General features: G+C 43.9%; 1 protein-coding gene across 3 annotated transcripts in view; it reads left to right on the top strand.

The window, feature by feature from the left end:
• TRIP4 (thyroid hormone receptor interactor 4) overlaps nt 1–22,507 on the top strand; it is a 238,059-nt gene that overhangs the window by 183,233 nt on the left and 32,319 nt on the right. For 2 of the 3 annotated variants that reach the window (XM_053717377.1, XM_053717375.1), the window contains exons 11-12: nt 20,209–20,303; nt 20,537–20,639. In XM_053717377.1, the coding sequence (XP_053573352.1) occupies nt 20,209–20,303; nt 20,537–20,639 (198 nt within the window). The remainder of the gene's footprint in view (nt 1–20,208; nt 20,304–20,536; nt 20,640–22,507) is intronic. The other variant, XM_053717376.1, reaches the window with a different exon arrangement.

The following is a 22,507-nucleotide window of genomic DNA, read 5'->3' as shown; positions in this document are numbered from 1 at the left end:
TGATGTGACTTCAAAGTCTAAATTACTCAACATTCCTTTCAAGGGGCAGACCTTATTCGGGCCTGGTTTGAAAGAAATTATTGCTGACATTACTGGAGGTAAGGGTCATACCCTTCCTCAGGACAGGGCCAAATCAAAGGCCAAACAGTCTAATTTTCGTGCCTTTCGAAATTTCAAGGCAGGTGCAGCATCAACTTCCTCTGCTTCAAAACAAGAGGGAACTTTTGCTCAATCCAAGCAGGCCTGGAAACCTAACCAGTCCTGGAACAAGGGCAAGCAGGCCAAAAAGCCTGCTGCTGCCTCTAAGACAGCATGAAGGAGCGGCCCCCTATCCGACAACAGATCTAGTAGGGGGCGGACTCTCTCTCTTCGCCCAGGCGTGGGCAAGAGATGTTCAGGATCCCTGGGCGTTGGAGATCATATCTCAGGGATATCTTCTGGACTTCAAAGCTTCTCCTCCACAAGGGAGATTTCACCTTTCAAGATTATCTGCAAACCAGATAAAGGAAGAGGCATTCCTAAGCTGCGTACAAGATGATCTTCTAATGGGAGTGATCCATCCAGTTCTGCGGACGGAACAAGGACAGGGGTTTTATTCAAATCTGTTTGTGGTTCCCAAAAAAGAGGGAACCTTCAGACCAATTTTGGATTTAAAGATCCTAAACAAATTCCTCAGAGTTCCGTCATTCAAGATGGAAACTATTCGAACCATTTTACCCATGATCCAAGAGGGTCAGTACATGACCACAGTGGACTTAAAGGATGCCTACCTTCACATTCCGATTCACAAGAATCATCATCAGTTCCTGAGGTTTGCCTTTCTAGACAGGCATTACCAATTTGTAGCTCTTCCATTCGGGTTGGCTACAGCCCCAAGAATTTTTACAAAGGTTCTGGGCTCACTTCTGGCGGTCCTAAGACCGCGAGGCATAGCGGTGGCTCCTTACCTGGACGATATCCTGATACAGGCGTCAAGCTTTCAAATTGCCAAATCTCATACAGAGATAGTTCTGGCATTCCTGAGGTCGCATGGGTGGAAAGTGAACGAAGAAAAGAGTTCTATATCTCCTCTCACGAGGGTTTCCTTCCTAGGGACTCTTATAGATTCTGTAGAAATGAAAATTTACCTGACGGAGTCCAGGTTATCAAAACTTCTAAATGCTTGCCGTGTTCTTCACTCCATTCCGCGCCCCACGGTGGCTCAGTGCATGGAAGTAATTGGCTTAATGGTAGCGGCGATGGACATAGTGCCATTCGCGCGCCTGCATCTCAGACCGCTGCAATTATGCATGCTCAGTCAGTGGAATGGGGATTACACAGATTTGTCCCCTCTACTAAATCTGGATCAGGAAACCAGAGATTCTCTTCTCTGGTGGTTATCTCGGGCCCATCTGTCCAAGGGTATGACCTTTCGCAGACCAGATTGGACAATTGTAACAACAGATGCCAGCCTTCTAGGTTGGGGTGCAGTCTGGAACTCCCTGAAGGCTCAGGGTTCATGGACTCAGGAGGAGAAACTCCTCCCAATAAATATTCTGGAGTTAAGAGCAATATTCAATGCTCTTCTGGCTTGGCCTCAGCTAGCAACACTGAGGTTAATCAGATTTCAGTCGGACAACATCACGACTGTGGCTTACATCAACCATCAAGGGGGAACCAGGAGTTCCCTAGCGATGTCAGAAGTCTCCAAGATAATTCGCTGGGCAGAGACTCACTCTTGCCACCTGTCAGCGATCCATATTCCAGGTGTAGAGAACTGGGAGGCGGATTTTCTAAGTCATCAGACCTTTCATCCGGGGGAATGGGAACTCCATCCGAAGGTGTTTGCTCAATTGGTTCATCGTTGGGGCAAACCAGAATTGGATCTCATGGCGTCTCGCCAGAACGCCAAGCTTCCTTGTTACGGATCCAGGTCCAGGGACCCAGAAGCGGCACTGATAGATGCTCTAGCAGCGCCTTGGTTCTTCAACCTGGCTTATGTGTTTCCACCGTTTCCTCTGCTCCCTCGTCTGATTGCCAAAATCAAACAGGAAAGAGCATCGGTGATATTGATAGCGCCTGCGTGGCCACGCAGGACCTGGTATGCAGACCTAGTGGACATGTCATCCTTTCCACCATGGACTCTGCCTCTGAGACAAGACCTTCTAATACAAGGTCCTTTCAATCATCCAAATCTACTTTCTCTGAGACTGACTGCATGGAGATTGAACGCTTGATCCTATCAAAGCGTGGCTTCTCCGAGTCAGTAATTGATACCTTAATACAGGCACGAAAGCCTGTCACCAGGAAAATTTACCACAAGATATGGCGTAAATATCTTCATTGGTGTGAATTCAAGAATTACTCATGGAGTAGGGTTAGGATTCCTAGGATATTGTCCTTCCTCCAAGAGGGTTTGGACAAAGGATTATCAGCTAGTTCTTTAAAGGGACAGATTTCTGCTCCGTCTATTCTTTTACACAAGCGTCTGGCAGAAGTTCCAGACGTTCAGGCATTTTGTCAGGCTTTAGTTAGAATTAAGCCTGTGTTTAAACCTGTTGCTCCTCCATGGAGCTTAAACTTGGTTCTTAAAGTTCTTCAAGGGGTTCCGTTTGAACCCATTCATTCTATTGATATCAAACTTCTTTCATGGAAAGTTCTTTTTTCTGATGGCTATTTCCTCGGCTCAAAGAGTCTCGGAGTTATCTGCCTTACATTGTGATTCTCCTTATCTGATCTTTCATTCAGATAAAGTTGTTCTGCGTACAAAACCTGGGTTTTTACCTAAGGTGGTTTCTAACAAGAATATCAATCAAGAGATTGTTGTTCCATCATTATGTCCTAATCCTTCTTCAAAGAAGGAACGTCTTTTGCATAATCTAGACGTAGTCCGTGCCTTGAAGTTTTACTTACAGGCTACTAAAGATTTTCGCCAAACATCTAACCTGTTTGTTGTTTACTCTGGACAGAGGAGAGGTCAGAAGGCCTCGGCGACCTCTCTTTCTTTTTGGCTTCGGAGTATAATCCGTTTAGCCTATGAGACTGCTGGACAGCAGCCTCCTGAAAGGATTACAGCTCATTCTACTAGAGCTGTGGCTTCTACCTGGGCCTTTAAAAATGAGGACTCTGTTGAACAGATTTGCAAGGCTGCAACTTGGTCTTCCCTTCATACTTTTTCCAAATTTTCCAAATTTGATACTTTTGCTTCTTCAGAGGCTGATTTTGGGAGAAAGGTTCTACAGGCAGTGGTTCCTTCCGTTTAAGTTCCTGCCTTGTCCCTCCCATCATCCGTGTACTTTAGCTTTGGTATTGGTATTCCACAAGTAATGGATGATCCATGGACTGGATACACTTAACAAGAGAAAACATAATTTATGCTTACCTGATAAATTTATTTCTCTTGTAGTGTATCCAGTCCACGGCCCGCCCTGTCCTTTTCAGGCAGGTCTAAATTTTAATTAAACTACAGTCACCACTGCACCCTATGGTTTCTCCTTTCTCGGCTTGTTTCGGTCGAATGACTGGATATGGCAGTGAGGGGAGGAGCTATATAGCAGCTCTGCTGTGGGTGATCCTCTTGCAACTTCCTGTTGGGAAGGAGAATATCCCACAAGTAATGGATGATCCGTGGACTGGATACACTACAAGAGAAATAAATTTATCAGGTAAGTATAAATTATGTTTTTATATTTGTGCTGAGAATCAATAACAGATACATCTAAAGGGATATAGTCACTTGTTGCATCAAATAAGTATTCTACTATACATGATTCCCTATACATGTTGTTAACCAACATCGCCACAAACTAATTTAAAGGGATATAGTCATTTTAAACATATCCCTAAGGATATAGACTGGCAATACAATTTATTTAGAGTTCAGACCAGATATCTATTTTTTTATTAATTGAATCACTGTTGAAGATGAGTCTCACAGAATACATTTGTGTTTTTTAACTCCACACTTCTTTTTATATTATTTTATAATAAAATATATGTTTTATTAGTAGCATTGTTTCACACCCCTAAGAATAGGTGATAGTCCAAGTGGGATACAGAAGTGCTACTCCATGTGCATACTTTCAATCAGTTAATTCCGATTATCCGAGCTTTAGTGAAGGAATAATCTAGATTTTATTAAAGACACAGAGACAAATATTTGCATTACTTCCTTTTACTACTCGTGTGCAGCTTTAAAAGTACATAAAACACATAAACAGTTAAAATAAAACAGAGAAAAAAGAGTCTATATAGCTAGCCAATGAGAATGCTAGGTTAGAGACAAAGGAGAAAATGGACCAATCAGATGACCATACTGGCCATAAACCGACCAATGTGCACCCCATCTTCCTCTTTCTTGTTTGATGCTCATAATAAGGAAACTCTTTATAGAACAAAATAGTCCCAACAGTCCAAGAAATAAACATAGGAGAAAACAGGACCAGAGGATTTGAACAATCTTTATGGAATTTTGACTCAAGGAATGCTGAGTAGAGGAGTGTGAAGACCTGAAGATCCATCTGTTCTTCCATGAAGAAATAGGTGGTGTGATTGTAGGAGCGAATCCGGATTTAACTAGTGACATTTGAGAAGTTGGTAACTAAAATAAAATATAATAAAACATTAGTATAATATTAAATAACAGTATGGGTTGGGATAAGATAGAAAAAAGAGGTGGGAAATATTCGTCTCTGTGTCTTTAATAAAATCTAGATTATTCCTTCACTAAAGCTAGGATAATCGGAATTTTATTAGAAGACCAGAGACTTCATATTTGCATGTTTAAAGCAATTATTGAAAAAGATTGAGAGATGCATGTTGAATGGGTTTAAAGTAAAAATGTTTGAAAGTAGAGTCGGAGGACCAGTCCGCAGCCCTTAAAATGTCTTGCAATGGGGCAGACTTCAGAAGCGCTTTAGAAGCGGCCGATCCTCTAACTGAATGAGCTGTGAATGAAAGGTCAATTCCAGCTTCGGACATGACCCATTTAATCCACCTAGCTATAGAGGTAGGAGAAAAAGGAGCGTGAGTAGGGACAAAAGACAGTAAGAGTTAGTTGTTAGCAGAATCTCTAAAAGTTGTAGTTCTAGATTCATAAGATTTGAGACAAGATACGACACAAAGAGTGGGTTCAGAAGGAAAATAGGGATAGAAGATAGAAGAAGATAAGGTCTTAGTTCTACGGGAAATGAGAAAAGTGACACCTTCAGGCGAAAAAGATTTTGAGTTGAAATCTAGAGCCCAGACATCAGACACTCTGCGAAAAGAGATAAGGCAAAGCAGGGTAGGAAGTTTTGCAGAAATTTGTTTTAATGAGAGAAGATCATTAGAAGGCCAAGATTTAAAAAGAGAGAAAATTAAATCTACATCCCAAAAGGAATTGTGTTTAGGGGTAGGAGGTCTTTTTAATCTAATAGATTTGAGAAGACAACATACTAAAGGATGTTTTCCGATAGGTAGATTATTAATAAAATCGTGTCTAGCAGAAATGGCAGATATGAAGAGATTGATAGTCCTGTATGCGAGGCCTAGGTCGAAGAGATGAAAAAGGATATTTAGGATTTGGGTTAGAGGAGTTGAAAAGGAATCCAGATTCCTAAGCATGCACCAGCCAGACCATCTGGACCATGCGGAAAGATAAGATTTGTGGGTTCCTGGGGCCCATGAATCTCGCATGAGAGTTTTAGCTGAGTCCGAAAGTTTGAGGAGATTTCTGAGTTCCCCGTAATCGACCAAGTTATTCGTCTGAGAGATTGATTGAGGATGAGAGAGTGAGGATTGTCCTCTGGATCCAGAAGAAGATCTGGAAGTATTGGGAGGAGAATTGGGGGTTTGAAGGACATCTCTAGAAGAGAAGGATACCAAGCTTGAGTTGGCCACAGGCGAGTTATGATGGTTAGGGATAGAAGGTTCCTGTGAACCACAGAAATCGTCCGAGCTATCAGGGAAAAGGGGGGAAAAGCATAAGCTCCTTGTTTCGGTCAGATTTGAAGGAAAGCATCTATTGCTAATGCTTCGGGATCTGGACGCCAACTGAAATAGAGGGGAAGTTGACAGTTGAGACGAGAAGCTAAGATGTCCAAAGAAAAAGGACCCAGATGGGTTTGAATGGAAAGGAAAATGTTCCTGTGAATTTTCCAATCGCTGGAGTCCCTGAGAAACCGAGAACCCCAATCTGCAGCTGAATTTGAAAGACCTGGAATATATTCTGCCTTGATAGAGATATTCTTGTCTAAACAAAGATGAATAAAATCCTTGGTAATATTGGACAGATTTCTGGATTTTGTACCACCTAATCGATTGAGATATCTCACAGCTGAAATGTTGTCCATCCGAAGGATAGAAGCAGGGGCTAGAGATTTTACAAAACCTTTTACTGCAAAGGACCCGGCTAAAAGTTCCAAACAGTTTATATGAAGGCCTTTTTCTTCTGCGGACCATTTCCCTCCGGTAATGGATGGACCGCAGCGGGCACCCAAGCCCGAAAGACTGGCATCGGATTCTATGATTAAATCTGGGGATTTCCCAAAAATAGCTCTCCCATTCCAAGCTTCCATTTGGGAAAACTTGAGAATTTTGAGGTCTATATCCGGGATAATATTAAAAGTTTTGGGGAGAAGGGGTCTGGGACATTTGGCCCTCATATTGTTTCTAGCCCTTTTCTTTAGGGACTTTTTAAGTTGGAAATCTACAAAGGATGCAATTTCCATGGGGGGAAACAACTCGGAGGACCGAGGGTGGTGTAAAGTGTCCGCGTTAAAGCGGGGGTTACCTAGGGCATCGGTGACATTAAAATCATCTTCGTCAAGATGTTTGGATTTTTTAGTATGCTTTTTAAATTTTTTGCGTTTAGGCTCAGAATCAGAGGAAAAGTCTGATTCAAAATTGTTAGATGAGGAATTATCTGAATCCTCAGAAAAATTGTCTGAATTATATGAGGTGGAAGAATCTTAAGCCTTTTCTTTGGAAAATATTTTTGATTTTTTCATTGAAACTCCCTTTTTATTCCCCTTGGGAGTAAGGTTTTTTTTAGCAGATGTTTTACTTCCTTTGCCGCAAGGAAGGTTGGACTCTGCAAGAGTATGTTTTGATTTACTGACAAGTTTTTTGCTTACTTTAAAAGCACTAGAAGGGGCTTTCCTTTTTTTTGTTTTCTTTGCAGAGGTTTTAGACATGAGAGAAGTCATATGGGACATTAATTTACCTAGAGAGCTATCTATAATTTTTTGTACAGACTGCTCTGTTAAGGGATTGGGAGAAGAAATATCAAGAGACATATTAAAAAATATATTTATAGAAAAAATGGGTTGAGAAAATGATTTGATAAATTAATTTTTTGAACCTTTAAGCAAAAACTATGAGAATAATAATGTTAATATTGTAGAAGAAAAAAACTTGACAATCTTTTATTAAATAAAGGTGAGAGAACACATCAATTTAAAACTGTTTGTTAGATTTGTGTAGGCCCCAGCAACATCGAGTGAGGTGTGCGGGGCCTATTTTCGCGCCTCAGTTGCACATTTAATTTTACAGACAAGCAGCAAGCAACTTCTCCTGAGGTCCTGTTAATCTCCTGAGGGCCTATTTGAAGCTTTAACCCCATATTATCGTTCCTAAGGGCAGGTAGGGTCACAGCAGAGCTGTGGCAAGGTGCTTATAGGGGTTTTTAACCGGTTTTAGACAAATTTCAATCTGTTTTTTTTCATTTGAGGGTTTATTGCTTAGTGGGTACACTGTAAAAATTTCGGATAAATTGAAGCAATATTAACATGTTTTGCAGTTTGTGTATGCCTTTTTTTCTCTTAAAGACACAGTACCGTTTTTGCAAATTGTGTTTTTTTCATTAAATAAACTGTTTTCCAAGCTTGCTTGCTTTATTACTAGTCTGTTAAACATGTCTGACACTGGGGAAACTCATTGCTCAATTTGTTTAGAAGCCATTGTGGAACCCCCTCTTAGAATGTGTCCCACTTGTACTGATATGTCTATAAATTGCAAACAGCATATTTTGACTTATAAAAGTTTGCCATTAGATGATTCTCAGACAGAAGGAAATCAGGTTTTGCCATCTAGTTCTCCCCAAGTGTCACAACCGGTAACGCCCGCACAAGCGACGCCAAGTACTTCTAGTGCATCTAATTCTTTCACCTTGCAAGATATGGCTTCAGTTATGAAACTGCCTGGGTTGCAAGGGAAGCGCAGTAGCTCTGGGTTAAGAACAAATGCTGAGCCTTCTGACGCTTTAGTGGCCGTATCCGATATTCCCTCACAATGTTCTGAAGTAGGGATGAGGGATTTGCTGTCTGAGGGAGAGATTTCTGATTCAGGAAAGATGTTCCCTCAGACAGATTCAGATATGACGGCATTTAAATTTAAGCTAGAACACCTCCGCTTATTGCTCAGGGAGGTTTTAGCGACTCTGGATGATTGTGACCCTATTGTAGTTCCAGAGAAATTGTGTAAAATGGACAAATATTTAGAGGTTCCTTTTTACAATGATGTTTTTCCGGTCCCTAAGAGGATTTCGGACATTGTTACTAAAGAGTGGGATAGACCAGGTATTCTGTTCTCTCCCCCTCCTGTTTTTAAGAAAATGTTTCCCATTTCTGACACCATAAAGGACTCATGGCAGACGGTCCCTAAGGTGGAGGGAGCTATTTCTACCCTGGCTAAGCGTACAACTATACCTATTGAAGACAGTTGTGCTTTCATTGATCCTATGGATAAAAAATTAGAGGGTCTCCTAAAGAAAATTTTTGTTCATCAAGGTTTTCTTCTTCAACCTATAGCGTGCATTGTTCCTGTAACCACTGCGGCTGCCTTTTGGTTTGAGGGTCTAGAAGAGGCTCTTCAGGTGGAGACCCCACTAGAGGATATTCTGGACAGAATTAAGGCTCTTAAGCTAGCTAATTCTTTCATTACAGACGCCGCTTTTCACCTCGCTAAGTTAGAGGCAAATAATTCAGGTTTTGCCATTTTAGCGCGTAGAGCGTTATGGCTTAAGTCCTGGTCGGCTGATGTGTCCTCAAAATCTAAGCTTTTGACCACCCCTTTTAAAGGTAAGACCCTATTCGGGCCTGCACTGAAAGAGATCATTTCAGACATCACTGGGGGGAAGGGTCATGCCCTCCCTCAAGATAAGTCAAATAAGACATGGACCAAACAAAATAATTTTCGTTCCTTTCGAAACTTCAAGGGTGGTTCCGCTTCCTCTTCCCCTGCTGCAAAGCAAGAGGGGAACTTTGCTCAATCCAAGCAAGTCTGGAGACCTAACCAGGCTTGGAACAAGGGTAAACAGGCTAAGAAGCCTGCTGCTGCCACTAAGACAGCATGAAGGGGTAGCCCCCGATCCGGGACCGGATCTAGTAGGGGGCAGGCTCTCTCTTTGCTCAGGCCTGGGCAAGAGACGTTCAGGACTCCTGGGCCGTAGAAATTGTAACCCAGGGGTATCTTCTAGATTTAAAAGATTCTCCTCCAAGGGGGAGATTCCATCTTTCTTTTTGTCTGGTTTACAGACAATTGAGAGAGGCGTTCTTATGCTGTGTAGAAGACCTTTTTACTATGGGAGTGATCTGCCCAGTTCCGAAAGCAGAACAGGGACAAGGTTTCTACTCCAATCTGTGGTTCCCAAAAAAGAGGGAACCTTCAGACCAATTCTAGATCTCAAGATACTAAACCAATTCCTAAGAGTTCCATCCTTCAAGATGGAGACCATTCGTACTATTTTACCAATGATCCAGGAGGGTCAATATATGACCACCGTGGATTTAAAGGATGCGTATCTACACATTCCTATCCACAAAGATCATCACCAGTTCCTCAGGTTTGCCTTTCTGGACAAACATTACCAGTTTGTGGCTCTTCCCTTCGGGTTGGCCACGGCGCCAAGAATCTTCACAAAGGTGCTAGGGTCCCTTCTGGCGGTCCTAAGGCCGCGGGGCATAGCAGTGGCGCCTTATCTAGACGACATCCTAATTCAAGCGTCGACTTTCCAACTAGCCAAGTCTCACACGGACTTAGTGTTGGCCTTTCTAAGATCTCATGGGTGGAAGGTGAAGGGGAAAAAGAGTTCTCTTATTCCCCTCACAAGAGTTCCATTCCTGGGAACTCTGATAGATTCAGTGGACATAAAAAAATTTCTGACGGAGGTCAGGAAATCCAAAGATTTTAACCACCTGCCGAGTTCTTCATTCCATTCCTCGGCCGTCAGTGGCTCAGTGTATGGAGGTAATTGGACTTATGGTAGCGGCAATGGACATAGTTCCATTTGCTCGCCTGCATCTCAGACCACTGCAACTATGCATGCTCAAACAGTGGAATGGGGATTATGCAGATGTATCTCCTCAGATAAATCTGGATCAAGAGACCAGAGACTCTCTTCTTTGGTGGTTGTCACAGGATCACCTGTCTCGGGGAATGTGTTTCCGCAGGCCAGCGTGGGTTATAGTGACGACTGACGCCAGCCTACTGGGCTGGGGTGCAGTCTGGAATTCCCTGAAAGCACAGGGTTTGTGGACTCAGGAGGAGGCCCTCCTACCGATAAATATTCTGGAATTAAGAGCGATATTCAATGCTCTTCAGGCGTGGCCTCAGCTGGCTTCGGCCGGATTCATCAGATTTCAGTCGGACAACATCACGACTGTAGCTTATATCAATCATCAGGGGGGAACAAGGAGTTCCTTGGCGATGATAGAAGTTTCCAGGATAATCCGATGGGCAGAGACTCACTCTTGCCATCAGCGATCTATATCCCAGGGGTAGAGAACTGGGAGGCAGATTTTCTAAGTCGTCAGACTTTTCATCCGGGGGAGTGGGAGCTCAATCCGGAGGTGTTTGCTCAACTGGTTCAGCTATGGGGCACACCAGAATTGGATCTGATGGCGTCTCGTCAGAACGCCAAACTTCCTTGTTACGGATCCAGGTCCAGGGATCCTCAGGCAGTACTGATAGATGCTCTAGCAGTACCCTGGTCGTTCAACCTGGCTTATGTGTTTCCACCTTTCCCTCTCCTTCCGCGTCTGATTGCCAGAATCAAACAGGAGAGAGCTTCGGTGATTTTGATAGCACCTGCGTGGCCACGCAGGACTTGGTATGCAGACCTGGTGGACATGTCATCTCTGCCACCATGGACTCTGCCACTAAGACGGGACCTTCTGATTCAAGGTCCGTTCAAGCATCTGTTACGGTTACCCTTAGTCTCGCTGAGAGATGGACCGCTTAGTAGCCTGGATTCCTATTGCTGAAGAGGGGAGAAACTGCTTTCCATAGTATTCTATATGAGTCTCGCAAATGTAGAATAATCCCCCTTAGCTGTAGTACAGCTAGGATACCCTTCTGCCCACAAAAACGAGTCAACGCTGCGATTGAGGGACAACCAAGAACTGAGGACTGGGATGCCCAGCCTGCTTTTTATTTAGGTTACATGCACACAGGGCACTCCCAGGGGGGGAAGCATAAAATCCCCCATCACACATTTAGACAAAGCCCTTGGACAGGCCACCGCAGATAACAAGTACACACAAGAAAACAATTGAGTCCTTCTTATCACCTAGCAGTGAATGCTTATCACAAACTTAATTACAGTACACAATATGCTAGGAAACCTGCCTCAGAAAATAGTTTTCTCAAAACTGAACAGAGTTAACCCTTTATGAAATGATACTTGTTACAGTTTTCTTGGAGCCCTTCTTAGGCGCTGGCTTGGCTGGTTCAGGCATTGCTGCTGGGAAATAAGTTTCTTCACAACAAAATAACTAATGCTTCTGTAACAGTGCTCCCTTTCTGTGGAACACTCTGGCAGACACAGTCTGACCCCTTTTCGGGGCAGACTAAGGCTGTCCAGACCGCTGGTTATGCGGGGCTGAGGTCGGTTTGTTTGGACAACCCGTCGGCGTTGCCATTCTGTTTCCCAGGTCTGTAAGTAATGGTGAAATTGAAGGGTTGCAACGATAAACTCCAACGTAATAGCCTGCCATTATCTCCAGAGACCCGGTTCAGCCACACCAACGGGTTATGGTCGGTGACCAGAGTGAACTCCTGCCCATATAAATAGGGAGTCAATTTCTTTAATGCCCACACCAAAGCCAAACACTCCTTTTCGACCGCTGCATAGCTGACTTCGCGGGGCAGGAGCTTCCGGCTGATGTAGGCAACTGGATGCTCCCCTCCATCTTCGCCTACTTGGCTGAGGACGGCTCCCAGCCCGAACATGGAAGCATCTGTATGGACGATAAAACGTTTGTTAAGGGCTGGAGCCGCCAAGACAGGAGCGTTAATTAGAGCATTTTTGAGAGCCTGGAAAGCCGTTTCACAGTGGGGAGACCACAGGACCTGTCGAGGTAAGTTCTTCTTGGTCAAGTCAGTCAGGGGTTTGGCAAGTGTGCTGTAGTCTGGTACGAACCGTCTATAGTACCCTGCCGTGCCCAGGAAGGCTAGGACCTGAGTCTTAGTGATGGGGGTGGGCCAATTGGCGACAGCTTCTATCTTGGCCGGCTCTGGTCGCTGCTTTCCACACCCCACCCGGTGACCCAGGTACTGTACCTCGGCCATCCCAAAGTGGCATTTTTCTGGCTTCAGAGTCAGGCCAGCAGCCCGGATCTGATCCAGAACCATTCCTATGTGAGCTAAGTGGTCCTCCCATGACTCACTGTGGATCGCTATGTCGTCCAGGTAGGCGCAAGCAAAACTCTGGAAGCCATCCAGGAGCCTATCCACCAAGCGCTGGAATGTAGCTGGGGCATTCTTCATCCCAAACGGCATTACCCTAAACTGATATAAGCCGAATGGGGTGACGAATGCCGACTTGGGGATAGCCTCCGGGGCAAGGGGAATCTGCCAGTAACCTTTGCAGAGGTCAATAGTGGTCAGGTAATTTCCCCTGGCTATACGATCGAGTAGCTCGTCTACCCTGGGCATAGGGTAAGCGTCCGTCACGGTCTTTTCATTGAGCCTCCGATAGTCTACGCAGAACCGTGTGGTCCCATCTTTCTTGGGCACCAAGACAACTGGGGAGGCCCAGGGACTATCGGAGGGCTCAATTACCCTGAGTTGGAGCATCTCATCGATCTCCTTCTTCATTCCTATCCTAACTGCTTCGGGGATTCGGTATGGAGCCTGGCGCAAGGGAGCTTGTCCCGGAGTATCTACCTGGTGGGTGGTTAAAGTAGTGTACCCTGGCTTCGGGGAGAAGGTGAGGTGTTTGGACTGTAGGAGTTGGTTGAGCTGCTCCCTTTCAGTGGGGCTAAGTCGGTCTCCTATCTGAACCTGAGCCACTATACCTGTGGGGAGACTCTTTTCTAATAGGTCTGGAATGGGTAGACTGTCGGGGCCTTCCTGAGGGGAACAACATACGGCCGTCACGTTCTCTGGTCGCTCAAAATATTCCTTGAGCATGTTTACATGGAATGTCTTTCTAAGATTGTTGTCGTGGCAGCTAGCTATCACATAAGTGGTGTCTCCCCTTTTCTCTACGATCTGGTAGGGGCCCTGCCAGGACGCCTGCAATTTGTCTGTCTTCACCGGCTTAAGTACTAACACCTTTTGTCCTATGGTAAAGATTCTCTTTCGGGCCCCCCGATCGTACCATACTTTCTGTCTTCTCTGGGCCGACTGGAGATTAGCCCGCACGGATTTGGCTAATTGCTCCATTCGGTCCCTGAGTTCCAGCACGTATGGCACAATGGGGACACCGTCAGTCTCCATCTCTCCCTCCCAGTGCTCCCGGATCAGGTTTAGGGGTCCCCGTACCTTTCTTCCGTAGAGCAACTCGAAGGGAGAGAACCCTGTCGTTTCCTGGGGCACCTCCCGATAAGCAAAAAGGAGGTGCGGCAGGAAGCGTTCCCAGTCTCGGTATTCCTGAGTGAACGTCTTGAGCATTTGCTTGAGGGTCCCATTGAACCTCTCACACAGCCCGTTCGTCTGGGGGTGGTATGGGGAGCTCAGGAGGGACTTAATTTTGCAAACCTGCCAGAGTTGTTGGGTCAATTCAGCCGTAAATTGGGTGCCTCGGTCGGATAGGATTTCTTTTGGAAATCCTACCCGGGAGAACACCTGTACTAGTGCATTCGCTACCGTATCCGCTTGTATGTTGGATAGGGCGACAGCCTCTGGGTACCTGGTAGCGTAGTCCACTACGGTAAGAATGTAGCGCTTACCGGAGGGACTAGGGGTAGCCAGTGGTCCCAATAGGTCAATAGCAACCCGGCTGAAGGGTTCCTCTACAATGGGCATATTTACTAGATGGGCTTTAGGGTGATCGCCTCGCCTTCCTACTCGTTGACACACATCGCAGGTGTTACAGTAAGTTCTAACGTCAGCGTGTACCCCTGGCCAAAAGAACGTGTGAGTAATGCGGTGTAGGGTACGGGTTACAGCTAGGTGGCCTGCTAAGGGGATGTCGTGGCCTATCTTGAGGATTTCTTGACGGTATTTGTGGGGCACTACCAGCTGTCGCCTACGCTGTCCCCTTTTCTCTGTCCAGCGGTATAGTTTCCCTTTTTCCCATAAGAATGTTTCATTATCTGCCCCGCCCCCTCCGGTCTCTGCTCGTTCCCGGTACTTTTGTAAGGTCGGGTCAGTCTTAGACTCTGTCTCGAAAGCATCTGGGGTGTCCCAGGGTATGGGGCCTAACATGTCAGGCAAGGTCGGGGTAGGTCTTACCTGTGTCTCCCGCACTGGTGAGAGTTCTCGCTCCGTCCGGGCTTGGGCCCGTGTAGTCACTGGGTCCGCCTCGTTGTTGCATACTGGAGCATAGGCAGAAGTCATGGGGCCCAAATCATTGCCCAGTAGTACTTCGGCAGGTAAATTATCCATTATGCCCACGTTCACAGCCCCCTTTCCCGCTCCCCAATCAAGATGCACTTTAGCTGTTGGAATTTTGTACACATCCCCCCCCGCCACTCTAACGGCCACAGTCTGTCCAGATCGCTTGTGCTCCGGCACCAAATGACTCTGTACCAGCGTGATAGTAGCCCCTGTGTCTCTCAATCCCTCGGTAGATCGCCCCTCGAGCCATACCTTCTGCTGATGGTGCTGGCGGTTATCTGAGGCAGCATATACAGGGTCCGCCTCGTGAAGCGGCCCCAAATATTCCTCCATAGGGGCCTCTTGGTTAACACAGAGGGTCCGGGCCGGACGATATGCCCCAGAGGGGTAATTGTAATTCCTGGGTGTCTGGTGCGTATTAAGGGGGCAGCTAGCCATGAAATGCCCTGGTTGCTTGCATCGGTGGCAAGTCGGTCTGGGACGCTCAGAGCTGTTATTGGGTGGTCCTGAGTGTCGGGCGGGCCCTGCGGGCACCGGGGCTCGGAATTCAGCACGAGGGGGTGCACGGTAAACCTCTCTGGGTTCGTGAAGACGGGAGTCATAATGTTCATCGGCCAATTTGGCTGCTTCTTCTAAGGTAGAAGGTCGCCTGTCTCGCAGCCATTCCTTCCCTTGCTGTTCCATGCCATTATAAAAATGTTCTAAGAGAAACAATTGTAAAATTTCCTCACCAGTCACCGCTTTACTTCCGCTCATCCAGTGATTTGCCGCTCTCCGCATTCGGTGCGCCCATTCCATATGGGTATCGTTAGGCTTCTTTTTCGTGCCCCGAAACTGTCGGCGATACGCGTCCGGAGTTACTGCGTACCGTCGCAACAGTGTCTCTTTAACTAGCTCATACTGTGTCACTTCCTCAGCACCCAGAGTACGAAAGGCTTCCAGGGCTCGACCGGATAGTTTACCAGACAACATCGTGGGCCACTCCCTGTTGGGAATCTGGTGCAGGGCACATTGCCTTTCGAAGTCCGCCAAATATTCATCAATCCCTGTCTCGCTCTCTAGGAAGGGTCGAAATGCCGCATAGGGTATCTTGGGCCTCCCAGCATTTTCGACAGGGATGATTACCTGCGGGGCTTCAGCATTGCGGTGTGCGTTCGCTAGGTTGAGTTCGTGGGCTCGAGTCTCTCGTATATCCTTGTCCGCTTCCGCCATCAACTGCTGTACCAATTCCATGGAGGGGTTCGGCCCGTACAGTGAGAGCCTCTCCCGAACAATCCTGGTTTTTTCGTCACTAATCGTGGTCGGTGTTTCCGCCATTGTGAAGCTCTGATCCAGTTCGGTCAATTCTGCGATCAGCTCTCTCCTCGGCCGGTTGCTGGCGTACCCCCCTCTGCTTTCAAGTAAATCCTTTAGGGTTGTACGCTTCAATTTTTCGTAAGCGCTCTCCATCCGTTCTGTACCTCTCCTAGGAAATCCAGGAAAAATCCCACCGCTGCCGCCAAATGTTACGGTTACCCTTAGTCTCGCTGAGAGATGGACCGCTTAGTAGCCTGGATTCCTATTGCTGAAGAGGGGAGAAACTGCTTTCCATAGTATTCTATATGAGTCTCGCAAATGTAGAATAATCCCCCTTAGCTGTAGTACAGCTAGGATACCCTTCTGCCCACAAAAACGAGTCAACGCTGCGATTGAGGGACAACCAAGAACTGAGGACTGGGATGCCCAGCCTGCTTTTTATTTAGGTTACATGCACACAGGGCACTCCCAGGGGGGGAAGCATAAAATCCCCCATCACACATTTAGACAAAGCCCTTGGACAGGCCACCGCAGATAACAAGTACACACAAGAAAACAATTGAGTCCTTCTTATCACCTAGCAGTGAATGCTTATCACAAACTTAATTACAGTACACAATATGCTAGGAAACCTGCCTCAGAAAATAGTTTTCTCAAAACTGAACAGAGTTAACCCTTTATGAAATGATACTTGTTACAGTTTTCTTGGAGCCCTTCTTAGGCGCTGGCTTGGCTGGTTCAGGCATTGCTGCTGGGAAATAAGTTTCTTCACAACAAAATAACTAATGCTTCTGTAACAGCATCCAAATCTAATTTCTCTGCAACTGACTGCTTGGAGATTGAACGCTTGATTTTATCAAAGCGGGGTTTCTCTGAGTCGGTCATAGATACCTTGATTCAGGCTCGAAAGCCTGTCGCCAGGAAAATCTATCATAAGATATGGCGTAAATATCTTATTTTGTGTGAATCCAAAGGCTACTCATGGAGTAAGATCAGGATTCCTAGGATTTTGTCCTTTCTTCAAGAAGGATTGGAGAAAGAATTGTCAGCTAGTTCCTTAAAAGGACAGATATCTGCTTTGTCTATTCTATTGCACAAGCGTCTGGCAGATGTCCCAGACGTTCTGGCTTTTTGTCAGGCTTTAGTTAGAATCAAGCCTGTGTTTAAACCTGTTGCTCTGCCATGGAGTCTGAATTTAGTTCTTAATGTTCTTCAGGGGGTTCCGTTTGAACCCATGCATTCCATAGATATTAAACTTCTATCTTGGAAAGTTCTGTTTCTAGTTGCTATCTCATCTATCTTCAGCTCGAAGGGTTTCTGAATTATCTGCATTACAATGTGACTCGCCTTATCTTGTTTTCCATGCTGATAAGGTGGTTTTGCGTACCAAACCTGGGTTCCTCCCTAAGGTTGTTACTAACAGGAATATCAATCAGGAGATTGTTGTTCCTTCTCTGTGTCCTAATCCTTCTTCTAAGAAGGAACGTTTATTGCACAACCTGGACGTGGTTCATGCTTTGAAGTTCTATTTGCAGGCAACCAAAGATTTTCGGCAAACATCTTCTTTGTTTGTTGTCTATTCTGGAAAACGTAGGGGTCAAAAGGCTACGGCTACCTCTCTTTCCTTTTGGCTGAAAAGCATCATCCATTTGGCTTATGAGACTGCTGGACAGCAGGCTCCTGAAAGAATTACTGCTCACTCTACTAGAGCGGTGGCTTCCACCTGGGCTTTTAAAAATGATGCTTCTGTTGAACAGATTTGTAAGGCTGCGACTTGGTCTTCGCTTCATACCTTTTCCAAATTTTACAAATTTGATACTTTTGCTTCTTCGGAGGCTATTTTTGGGAGAAAGGTTTTGCAAGCAGTGGTGCCTTCCGTTTAGGCTCCTGTCTTGTCCCTCCCTTCATCCGTGTCCTAAAGCTTTCTTTTGCGATGTACCGAGTCCACGGCCCGCCCTGTCTATTCAAGACAGATAGTATTTTGTATTGAAAACTTCAGTCACCTCTGCACCTTATAGTTTCTCCTTTTTTCTTCCTTGGCCTTCGGTCGAATGACTGGGGGGTGGAGTTAAGGGGGGAGTTATATAGACATCTCTGCTGTGGTGCTCTCTTTGCCACTTCCTGTTAGGAAGGATAATATCCCACAAGTAAGGATGAAACTGTGGACTCGGTACATCGCAAAAGAAAGAAATTTATCAGGTAAGCATAAATTTTGTTTTTTTTCCTTTCTTTTGTTTTAAGCATTTTTATTGCTTATTGATCCAATGGGCTTACAGGATATAGTTCTAAAGGCCTCTCTCTTAATTCTCATACTTCCAAGCAACTGTGTAAAATCACAAGATCCTAAGTTAACAAAGTAGTTACCTTTGTATGTCCATGGGACTTTCATCTAGCATACCTGTTTCCTTTGTTTTTATTCTAAGAGTTTAGAGTATTAGTTGCTCCAGTCTTGAACCGCAGGACTTGGTATGCGGATCTAGTGTATATGTTCTTTTGCTTTCCTCTGAGACAGACTCTGTTGTCTCAAGGCTCCCTTTTCTATCAATATCTCAAATCTCTAATTTAATGGAAAATTAGAGATTTATTTGATTTAGTCATTTAATCATTGACGCAGGCCAGAATGCCTATAACAGAAGATATTTTAACACAAGATTGGAAGCCATACTTTAAATGGTGTTCTTCTATAGGGTTTTCTTGGTATCGTTTAAAATTCCTAGAATCCTTCAGTTTTCATGATGCCCTGGTCAAGGGTTTCTCCACTATTTTCTGCCTTTTCTCTCTTTCATAGAAAGTTAGCTAAACTTTCTGAGGTTCAGACTTTTGTTCAGGCGTTTATTAGAATTAGCCCACTGATGGAACCTATTTCTCCACCCTGGAATCTGGACTTACTTTTTATATATTACAAGGTTCTTCTCTTGAACCTTTGCATTACATCGCTATTGTCTATTAGCTGGGAAAGTACTCTTTCTTTTAGCAATCTCTTTAGCATAAAGGGTTTCTAAATCGTTAACCTTGTCTGTGATTCTACATTTCTCACTATGATCACAAGGTGAAGGCTATACTTTTGTACTAAATATGATTTTCTTTGTAAATGAAAATAAAAAGATGGTTGTTCCTTCATTGTGTTCAGATCCTGCTAACTCTAGGTAGCGGATATTACATACCTGATTATAGTATAAACACTTTGAAGTTCTATCTCCAAGCAACTATAGTTTTCAGTCAAACTTCTAGTTTGTTTTTTAACTACTAAATGTAGTAAGGGGCAGAAAGGCACTAAGGTAGTGTTTTCCTCTTAAATCATATGAAAGGGATTCAAGACTTTCTTGACGATTGGAAGGTCACCTTTCTAAGAGCATTAAAACTCTTTCTTCAAGAGCAATTGCAACATTGTGGGTTTTTGAAAGATTTTACATCTTTGGAGCAGATTCTGCATAATTTTATTAGAGTTTATTGCTTGAGGTTTTGCTTTTTAGCAAGCAGCTTTTGGCAGGAAAGTCCTTCAGGCTGCAGTGTCAGCTAAATAAGAACTGCCAGAAAAATTGTCCCACTCTTTCCATAACATAGGACTGTGGACCATCATTATTTTTCGAAGGAAAACTAAATTTATGCTTACCTGATGATAAATTATTTTCTTTTGGCATGATGATGGTCCACAGGCCCTGCCTGTTTTTAGTTTTTGAGCGACAGTTCTAATGACACTTCCATAGACCCTGCTTTGCCTTTCCCTTTCCTACCTTTCCTTCCCATTCTCTTCTCGGCTATACATAAAACTAAGAGAGAGGTGGGAGGGTTTTAAAGCTCTATTGGTATTGGATCTTGTCCTCCTCCTAGTGGCGCAAAATGTGTCATGTTATGGAGGACTGTGGACCATCATCATTCTGAAAGGGAATAATTTATCAGTTAAGCATACATTTTGTTTTTGTTTTAATGCACCCTTTCTTATAATCAAACAACATTTACTTTGCTGCAAATATTTGCATATATTTCCTATGTGAACATGAACTAGTATTCTATGTGACTATTTTTGTCATCAATATTATTTTTAATTTTCTGGTTGCAGATCTTGTTTTTAACTCTGTTGTAATCATGGCTTTCAAAAGTGAGTTAAGACCAATGGTAGCATTCAGTGGATCCTCTGTTTTAACCATTTTCTCGTTTTTCATTTTCTAGTAGATCTTCCATTTCCCAAGGATTATCCTACCGGGTGTATACTGGGTTGTTTGGATGTGGTTGATTGTTTGCCCCAGGAAGAATTTAAAGAACAGGTAAGGAATGGATAGTGTAAAGCATATATATATAAAATCTTCAATTACATATATTTATAATTGTATTCAGTAACGGTTATTTTCATAAAAAGCCAAATTTATGCTTCATTATTTTGTCAAATGGGTCAATGTTTTCTAGAATAAATGTTTCTGATTCGATAAACATTTATTTTTGAGTAAATTATTTCTAGGATTAATTAATGCATTATTCATTGTGTGCTCTTTCTTTGTAGTATCCATCTCTGAGCCAGGAATCTGCCTCTCCATTTGTCTTCGTCTGCTCCAATCCGCAAGAATTGCTCATTAAATTTCCTATTAAAGGACAGCATAAGATTTGTAAGTAGACACTAAAGTGACATCTCAAATGTTTGGGCGGCTTCTTAAGATATATTCACTTTTTTTTGTTACAATTCTTAGAATAACTACAAATGAATTCACACAAGCTTGACATATTTATAGACCCAATATGCTAACTAAATGGCAAAAAACTTGTATTACATAAAATTGGCTACTATTTGTGTTTATTTGCTCAGTTTTAGAGACTGCATTACAACAGACCAGCATACTTTCAGCTCCATAGTGCTGGTCTTTATGACTAGCCAGGTAAGCTTCTGCAGACCCCAGCTGTTACAACACTGCTACTTGGGTCATAGGCACCATTGTTATAGCCCAGTATTACTGATCATGAATACCCTTGCAGGCATTAAGGCACTCACTTCCTCCGCGGCTACTCTAGCCTCTGAATATATTTGTGGATTTTAACAGACTCAGCGTGGGGACCTCACAGTGGCATATACTTTGGTATCAGCTGTCCAGGCACTAAGGCTTTTATTAGATTATGAGTTTTGTGCCTGGAATTCAGTTTCACAGTTTGAAGTCTCGAAGATGTAATGAAGTAAAACCATAACAATCACCATGATGTACTTGTGCATGATCAATTATAATCCAGAGGAAAAGCAATCAAAAATCAGCTATCAGAACTTCTGTTAGGATATAGAGTAATTCAGGTTATGTGACTGAGTTGGGGAGAGAGTGTAAACACTGTCCGTTACCTAATGCTCTCTAGAGAGGCCAAAAAGCAATATCTATCCTCAGTTCCAAAATGCTGTAAATTGCCTCATCCAACTATTTGATTTGCTGCATTTGCAGGTTACAGGGTTATCTTTTCCATGTGGGACAAGCACAAATGTTATACAAAAGCAAGAAGTGTTTAATGTCCTGATAAGGGGGGAGGGTAAAATGTTCAGACGCATATAGCTATTTATCATCAATATTGAAACCGATAGCTAGCCTCTTACTTTTGATTAGATCATTTTAATTTTGCTTCAATGTAGGTCTGTGAAGCCCCCCCCCCCTTGCAAAAAGTGCCAACAAAAAGCAAAAATGTGTTCCATTGTTTTCCCTCTGGAAGGAAAAACAACAGATAGACTGTACCCTGCAACATTAATGGATATTTTTTAGGAAATACATTTATGCCTATTAAATGCAGAAATTATATATGTGCAGCCCTTGAAGGGACAGTCTACTCCAGAATTGTTATTGTTTAAAAATATAGATAATCCCTTTATTACCCATTCCCGTGTTTTGCATAACCAACACAGTTATATTAATATACTATTTACCTCTATGATTACCTTGTATCTAAGCTTCTGCAGACTGCCCCCTTATTTCAATTCTTTTGACAGACTTGCATTTTAGCCAATCAGTGCTGACTCTTAAATAACTCCACAATCTTAGCTATATGACACACATGAACAAGCGCTGTCTAACTGTGAAAAACTGTCAAAATGTACTGAGATAAGAGGTGGCCTTCAAGGGCTTAGATATTAGCATATGAGCCTTCCTAGGTTTGGCTTTCAACAAAGATAACCAAAAGAGCAAAGCAAATTTTATGATAAAAGAAAAATTGGGGATTTAATAGTCTAAAATTTTGCCTTTGGGCCTACAGACGCTGTGCTTACCCTGATAACCAAGATGGCGCACGTTACTGAAACCCTAATAGAAATTCTCACACCACGGTTGGATTCCCTTATGGCAACTATGCGGGAACTTCTCTGTGAGGTCCGAGGTCACTGCACTCCTAACCGCGCTAGGGCAGCTCCTACCTGTCTCAATTACCCTCAGCAGACCTTGTTGACTGCCCTGGGAGCGGACACTCTGGGTACTGGCATCATAACTCAGAATTACCCCACACCTAGCCTCAC

Source organism: Bombina bombina, chromosome 6 (assembly GCF_027579735.1).
Source record: "Bombina bombina isolate aBomBom1 chromosome 6, aBomBom1.pri, whole genome shotgun sequence".
NCBI classification, from domain to species: domain Eukaryota; kingdom Metazoa; phylum Chordata; class Amphibia; order Anura; family Bombinatoridae; genus Bombina; species Bombina bombina.
This window is presented reverse-complemented; position numbering and strand designations above follow the sequence as displayed.